The sequence below is a fragment of the Notothenia coriiceps genome, unplaced genomic scaffold (genome assembly GCF_000735185.1).
Source record: "Notothenia coriiceps isolate Sejong01 unplaced genomic scaffold, NC01 NC01_scaffold00019000, whole genome shotgun sequence".
NCBI lineage: Eukaryota > Metazoa > Chordata > Actinopteri > Perciformes > Nototheniidae > Notothenia > Notothenia coriiceps.
The window spans coordinates 656,486-664,192 of NW_011351701.1; the positions used below are offsets into that span (position 1 = coordinate 656,486).

General features: G+C 39.4%; 2 protein-coding genes across 3 annotated transcripts in view; one reads left to right on the plus strand and one right to left on the minus strand.

The window, feature by feature from the left end:
• LOC104951561 (mitochondrial carnitine/acylcarnitine carrier protein) overlaps positions 1-2,792 on the minus strand; it is a 7,865-nt gene extending 5,073 nt beyond the window's left edge. Inside the window, exons 1-3 of the mRNA XM_010778242.1 lie at positions 2,533-2,792; positions 488-580; positions 99-226 (exon numbers count right to left, since the gene is read on the minus strand). Of these exons, the coding sequence (XP_010776544.1) occupies positions 99-226; positions 488-580; positions 2,533-2,634 (323 nt within the window). The 5' untranslated portion in view covers positions 2,635-2,792. The remainder of the gene's footprint in view (positions 1-98; positions 227-487; positions 581-2,532) is intronic.
• Positions 2,793-3,843: 1,051 nt separating this feature from the next.
• On the plus strand, positions 3,844-7,317 carry ndnl2 (necdin-like 2). 2 transcript variants are annotated; one of them, XM_010778243.1, is made up of 9 exons: positions 3,844-4,001; positions 4,213-4,276; positions 5,488-5,607; positions 5,837-5,900; positions 6,222-6,301; positions 6,388-6,482; positions 6,565-6,644; positions 7,072-7,114; positions 7,226-7,317. In XM_010778243.1, the coding sequence occupies exons 2-9, from the start codon at positions 4,226-4,228 to the stop codon at positions 7,290-7,292; spliced, it is 600 nt and encodes a 199-aa protein (XP_010776545.1). In that variant the 5' UTR covers positions 3,844-4,001; positions 4,213-4,225; the 3' UTR covers positions 7,293-7,317. The 2 variants fall into 2 exon arrangements, with proteins under 2 accessions (XP_010776545.1, XP_010776546.1); XM_010778244.1 differs by lacking the exon at positions 3,844-4,001 and adding an exon at positions 4,024-4,112.
• Positions 7,318-7,707: the final 390 nt, after the last annotated feature.

Here is a 7,707-nt window from a genome sequence, read left to right on the forward strand (position 1 = left end):
CTGTGTGTGTGTGTGTGTGTGTGTGTGTGTGTGTGTGTGTGTGTGTGTGTGTGTGTGTGTGTGTGTGTGTGTGTGTGTGTGTGTGTGTGTGTGCTTACGTCAGGGGTTTGTTAGGATCGGGCTGCTGGAGCTGTTTACCCAGACCGAACCCGAAAAAACTGATGGCCATCATCGGAGCGACGCCCGCCAGAGGTGCCCCCATACCTTTATACAGGCCGAGGACACCCTACACACACACACACACACACACACACACACACACACACACACACACACACACACACACACACACACACACACACACACCATTTCATCAATCAATTATGGGCAAGAATAATAGTCCACCGATGAACTGAAATTCACACAATAGGAGAAAGCATATTCATATTTCATTTTTCCGGAGTTGACTAACCGGGAACTGTATTCTGTAGTGGTTTGGGAGTGTGTGTGTGTGTGTGTGTGTGTGTGTGTGTGTGTGTGTGTTCACCTCTTTGGTGACGGTCTTGCGGAAGCAGTCGTATGTTCCTCTGTAGAGGACATACTGAGCGCAAGGGGCTTTAGGCTGCGTCTGTAGCCTCACCTGGAGAAAAGCAATTAATTAGAAAGGTCAGACACACACACACACACACACACACACACACACACACACACACACACACACACACACACACACACACACACACACACACACACACACACACACACACACAGGCACATATCTTGGGCCATGTGTTTTGGAGGGGTGGATTGTTGAGACGGTAGATAAAGGAAACACCCATCAATGTCTGCTGCTCAGTGTCGCAGATACAAAAAAACGTTGTTGTGAGAGTCTGACAGTGAGAGGGAGATAAAGCTGGCTCTATATGATAATAATATAACATCACACAGTAATACTAGCTGCACTAAACTGATGAGAACGTCATTAATGTTGCAGGTATACATACTGTATCAAAACCATGATGGCACCAAAAAAAAAGTAATGGGATAAATAAAGTTATTGCAACTCATCCTGGGGGGAACATGAATGGACTACATTTCATAATACATCCAAAACACTAATGCATCTTGGAATGAATCCTGTCTAGAAGGAATGTTTATGCTGTCGGTGAACCTTTTGTTGGCCTACATGTCATGGACGGTTTCGCTATGAATAGAAAACAGTCGTAAAAATCCCTCGACTGAAAACCTTTCTTCTCACTTCCCTTCTCTGAAAACATAAACCTTAGCAGGGTCTGATCGTTCAGCAGTCACAGGGTGGATGTTGTGAAAGACACGAGTCAAAGATGGATCAACACAACGACTGATAAAAAGTCAACTTTGAATCTCAAATGATTCTAAAACACTTTTGTTTGGAAATGTCGTCTCAATGGAAAAGATAACATATATATGGTTAAGGGTAACCAAAGGTTGGGGGACAGTTTTGAAAGGGTTTAGGTCTGTTTGACCCTATATTAAATGTTATGAAAAAACTAACAAATTACGCCTAAGAAACTCCTGAATCTTCGTTTGTCAGAACAAATAAATATTGCAGTTATTTATTGCCTTTTAATTTGTTTAACACCACAATTATTTAAATAATCTGCAGATAATTGTGGACTAGTCTCTAATCTCCTTCTATATAAAACGTGAGACATATAAAGCCTCAGGACCTTCAGCTGTACATCGATTACACCTGAAGCCTGGAATAAGGACAAATGTGCGTTTTACATATTCGACAAAAAATGTTGTGACTTAATATCCAGTTTTAATTGTTCCATGTGGATCGTGAGATGCTTTAAATTCAGATGTATTTGTGTTGCCAGTCATCCACCTGTCATTGCAAGCCACCCATTAATGGATTATTAGCCATGTACTTTTGTTGGCTACAGTTTCTTAAATAAGACAATTTTTTACATTTATGCACAAAATTACCGAATTCCAAGAGTTCATAATTCAGACATACTGTATATATTTTTCCTAGTAGTTTGTCATATTTGTATTGTATTTCTGAATGTTTCTTGTACGAATATTTTATTTTTGTAATCTCTATTATAGGCTACCATGTTTTCACTCAAACTAATTCCTAGCAATAAACCGAATTGTGATTATAAATCTTATATTATAACAGATTTCTTTGTCATATGTAACTTAATATCTTTGTTATTACTGTGACTTTTTTCAAAACACTTCACCTTGAGTTTCTTCTGGCACTTTATATACAACACAATAGATTATTTTAAATATTTACATTGTAGTCCTAATATGTACGTCTCCTTTTACTATTACTACCAGACACAACTCCCTATAGCTCACATGTCCTTATTGACATTGTAAACTGATTCATCAATAATCCCATCCACACCTTTATCTGACCACTGACTCTGTTAATCCTTTTCTCAGACATCAAACTCCAGAATAAAACCGCCCACAAAGCAGGAAATACAATTCTAAACACATGAAATGTAGTCCTTGGTAATATAAAAGTAAGTGTATGTTAAATTCACAATCTTCTGGTAGTATATATAGCCTGACCAACATGTAGTAGGGAGTCACCTTGATGGTGTCCAGCGGGTGTCCAGCCAGCAGCAGGCAGGCTCCGGCGACTCCCCCAGCCACGAAGTTCTTAAGCGGAGAAACTCTTGCCTCTTCCCCCATCGTCTCCTCCGCATGGCCGGGGAACAGAGCCGGACAGAGACCGCACACACACCGCTGTCTCTGAGGGCGCGCGTGTGTGTGTGAAAGTGGAAGAACACACTGTCTGTCTGCTTGTCTCTATAACTGTGTGTGTGTGTGTGTGTGTGTGTGTGTGTGTGTGTGTGTGTGCGCGCGCGCGCGCGTGTGCGTGTGTGTGTGCGTGTGTGTGTGTGTATGTGTCGGTGTGTTTGTCTGCTGCGAACTGAGGCTGGACTTTGCCTTACGGGAGCCGAGTGGGACTGAAAGATACTTTCACCATTAAAAAAAAGATTTATGTTACTTTTGTGTAACTAGAGTTTGCGTTAGTAAACATGTGAGATTTGAAATGAGGCTCTATAATCTAATTAAAAGCTACACAGCAGTGACCTCTAGTGTTGAAACCAGTTACAGTGAACAGGTTGGAGGTTACCTGCAGCAGTGGTTCATCAGCATTGGTGGTTGAAAAAGATCAGATGCTTTACTTATTTGAAAATACTAATATCAAAGATAATACTAGAAGTCCTGCATTGGGAAACTTACTCAACTTACTTCAGTACATTAATACAAGTAATACCAATCTACAGATGGTCAACTTGTTTATATTTTACCTTTTAGATCTGTTTATTTTCTACTCTTTTTATTTTTCAAATGTTGTGCAATGCCTTTGTTTCAACATGCTGCTTTAACGAAACATTTTTCCTAACTTGGGATCAATAACATATATCAAATTCTGCTGATAATGTTGTGTCCGATGCTATAATAATAACACAAGTTAAAATGCAGTATGGTTGAAATAATAAAGGTTTCCAATGCGGGATTTTTGTAATAGAGTATTTTCAAAGTACTTTTACCTCAGTAAATCATCTGGATGTTTCTTCCACCAGTTTTTAGTCAATTTGTAGAGTACTTCTCCATGCTGTTGATGTTAATGACTACCAGTAAAGAGTAAATAAACGCGAATAGAAAAATACAATAACAAATGTCATGTTCATAAAAAGACATGAGCTGACTCCAAACCACATTTTGAAAATATTAACCGATAATTAAAACAATATAGTAGCACTATTAAAACCTTATGATTAAAAAGGCATTACTTTATATGTCTACCCCTGAGATATGATGTTCATATATTATGTTCTTGAATTAATCAAACTAAAAAATACATCAAAAATGACATCCGGCAGGCTCTTACTACGTCATCAGCACGCGACTGAAACCCACATTAGCGGGAATTTGACGGTTTGTTTTCAGAAAGAAGTTTGCATTTGAACAAAATCATTGAATATTTTTGAATAAAACGTTTATTTTAATACTCCGATACTTTCACTCCACTCTCCAGACACTGAGAGGTGAATATTTAACTTTATTTAATTTATATGTTTGCTTTTAAACAGCTAGTTAGCTTGCAGGTTTCCTTAGCTAACGGTGCTTTAGCTCTAACGGTTAGGACTTCCGTGAAGGTTGGTCCTGTTAAACTGTGTTTTAATACACTTTGATATGTGTTTAAAGCCACATAAACTCACTGATCGGACCGTGGTTGTGTTTTATTTTGTTTATAAGGCATCGTGTCGCCATGACGCAGAGAAAGAGGATGTCCAACACACAGAGCTCCTCTCAGAGTAAGGTGAGTTAAAACATCCTGACCATAATCTTCAGACTCACGACAGTCCTGCTTCCTTTATCAACAAATAAAAGTCATACATGTACCGTTATTCTCAATGATAAAGGTGTAGAAACGATGTATTTAACCGCCTTGCAAGACATTAAAAACTAAGCTATAATTAAGAAGAATCGGCAACTTAGTGTTGGACTATTCTGTTTCATGTTCCACATTGAAAGTATAATACATATAACATCTATCCAGTACAAAAAAATAATGCTTTATCTATTACCTATACCTACCATACAGAGACATGTCCTAAAGAAGCAGAACAAAAGTATTTAGTATTAGGAAAAGGTAATCCATAGATAAAGGTTTTTTCTGATTTAAAAAAAGGATATCTTCAATATAGTATCAACTTCCTTTACCTTTAAACTGCTAAGAGTCTTTCTTTGTGTTATTGCTTTTGACCATGGTATTATGCAGGGTGTCCGCGGGGTCTTAAAAAGTATTAAAAGTTGATAAATCAATTTAGCGAAAAGTAAGGCTATTAAAAAGTATTAAACTGCATTTTCCAAGGTATTACATGTTGTAGCTTGTTTCCAATAAGTATATAAATTGTCCAAAGAGGTTGTATTCTACAGTCTGCCTGAATGTAATCATTGCGTAGGTGTGTAGTGTGATTCTGTGTAGTTTATTTATGGCATCCCGTTGGATTTGACGTCATCTGAACAGGACATCGCACGCTCACTGCTTGATAGCGCGCGAAGGTCCGTTTACGCCGGTTGCTAAGCAACATCGTTATGGGGAAATGCAAGTCTGCGTCCAAATGGTTGGAAGATAAGGAGCAAGGACAATCAATACTGTATATAGTAAATGTGAGGTAAAGTGTGTCGCCAAGGTAACCGGTTAAAACTCAAAGTGGCGATGAGGTCTTAACATGTATGGAAAGGGTCTTAAAAAACAAATTAAAATGTTTACCTCTGACGTTAATAATAATAATAATAGATTACATTTGTGTAGCGCCTTTCAAGGGACCCAATGCCGCTTTACATGGTGAACAACAAACGGGGCAAATAATAAAGTACACAATTAAATAAATAGCAGTAGGAGTGGAAGCAGGGGGACTGTGATGGGTTAGGGGTCAAAGGCCATGGTGAACAGGTGAGTTTTTAAAATAAAAATAAATACGTTTTCATATAAACAAAATCAGTGAATATTTTGTTTTCCCGTAGAGAGCCTCGGGTCCCGCTGCGACTCAGGAGGAAGAAGACGACCAGACGTTCACTCAGCCGAGCACCACGCAGGTCCAGAGAGGGCTGGAGAAGCTCACACCGGCTCAGGTCGACCAGAAGGTGAGAGGCACACAGGGAAGGGTCAGTGTTTCCGCCAGACCAGAGAGACGCCCTTGTCCTTTTTCCTTTTTTGGACGCCCTCGGCTCGAGTTCAGGGCGTTCCGAGCTGAATAAGGGCGTCAAATGACGGCGAGACGCCCCCCTGGCGGAAACGCTGGGAAGGGTTATTTTAAATCATCACAAAACTACATTTTTAAAATATTCCCTCACACACTTCTTTCCTCCGCAGACAGCTGAGGTGGTGCAGTTCTTCTTGGTGAAGGATCAGAAGAAGATTCCTGTACGCCGAGCAGGTACAGCGGCACACGCTAACTCAACATTTTAAGTTTTAAGTTCAGTTAAAGTTCAAGATATCTTCTTTAATCTAGTGTTTTTGATCCGGTATGTTTTTTCAGCCGTATAGAAAGATAGTATAGATTCTGGGGCTGCATATTTATTGTGATTCTATTGGAATTAAAACGTTTTTTATGGTGAATTTATAGGAAGTAAAGTTTCTATCCACAAGCTCTGTTTGAATGAAGATGCAAAGCCCCCCCCAAGCTGAACTGGAGCTCTGAGCCAAACAGTCAGCAGACGTGAAGGGAGAAGGCCTCATTGTTTTCTCTTTCTTTCAGATCTTGTGAAACATGTGGTGAAGGAGTACAGAAACATCTACCCTGAGATCATGAAGAGAGCAGCACGAATCTTTGACCAGGTCCGCTCAGTCTCAGAGGATCAGCTTTCATATTGAATAATCAAAGAAATGTAAAAAACGTTTCTCTTTTCCACTTTCTCAATCAGGTATTCGGCCTTAAAATGATTGAAATTGACGCCAAAAATCACATGTACATACTCATCAATAAGCTGGAGACGGTTGAGGGAGCGTCACCGATCGCGTGAGTCTCACTGCATATCTTTTTAGATGACTGCATTGAAATGATATTTATTCAAACGGTTGTGTGTCCCTTGTGTGTGCAGCAACCCGACCAACCCAAAGATGGGTCTGCTGTTTGTCATCCTGAGTGTTATCTTTATGAAAGGAGGAGTTGTCGGAGAAAGTGAGTGAGATGTAGGGCTGCTCGATTATGGCAGAAATCATAATCTCGATTATTTGGGTCAATAATTAAATTAAATGCGATTATTCATTGACTTTGAAAACATCCATTTATTGGAGAAAGAAAATGTGAACAGTATGTTTTTAACAGTTGATTACCCTGAACTTTAAGTATAATTCAACTGAAACCCAAAAAAAAAAATTATAAAAAAAAAAAGTAATAATAAAAAAATAATCGTTTTATTTCGATTACGTTGTTTTCGTAATCGTTGCAAGCCATAATTGTAATCGCGATTACAATACGATTAATTGAGCAGCCCTAGTGAGATGCATTCGTTACTAACTCGTATGAGTCCATTCTCCATGTTTTCCGTATTAATGTGTGAAAACCAGAATTTGGGAATAATTGCCTGTTTGTGTTTGTGCGTCAGACCTCATCTGGAAAACGCTGAAGAACCTCAAAGTCGACGTAGGGTAAGAGAGTTTTCATTACCTCTGGATGTGTGATTTCTACACCTGAGTATTAATGACTGTGTTTCGATTGATTCTTAACTGATTGTGTGATTATTTGAAAACCGTCCCCAGAGAGAGACACGAGGAGTTTGGTGACGTGAAGAAGGTGGTCACTGACGAGTTTGTGCGTCAAAGGTAAGAAAATGTTTCACCAGATCACTCGGTTTGTACTGCTAGTTAATTTGTTCTGGTTATTTTCTAGATTAAGTATTCATCTTTTGGTCTACACACTCCAGGTTTCTAAAAATCAGTCCGCTTCAACACACTCTCACTCACACAAGGTCTTGGTTTGAGGTCTCATCTGCTTACCAATGTAACCTGATTTCTCTGAGTAGCCTACATTCATGCAAGCATTGTTGTGGATCCCTGTACTCCAGGTCCTCTGCCCTAATTATTTATAAGGACTCTGGTTACCCGTGCATGTAAGCACTCTGATTGTTCACCCCTCCTCCAACGTGTTAATGTGTGAAACCCCTTGTCTGTTTAAGCTAGGCTATAGCTCACCTCACTAATCCCCTGTGTCTGTGATCAGAAGGTCACAGGTTCAAGCCCCT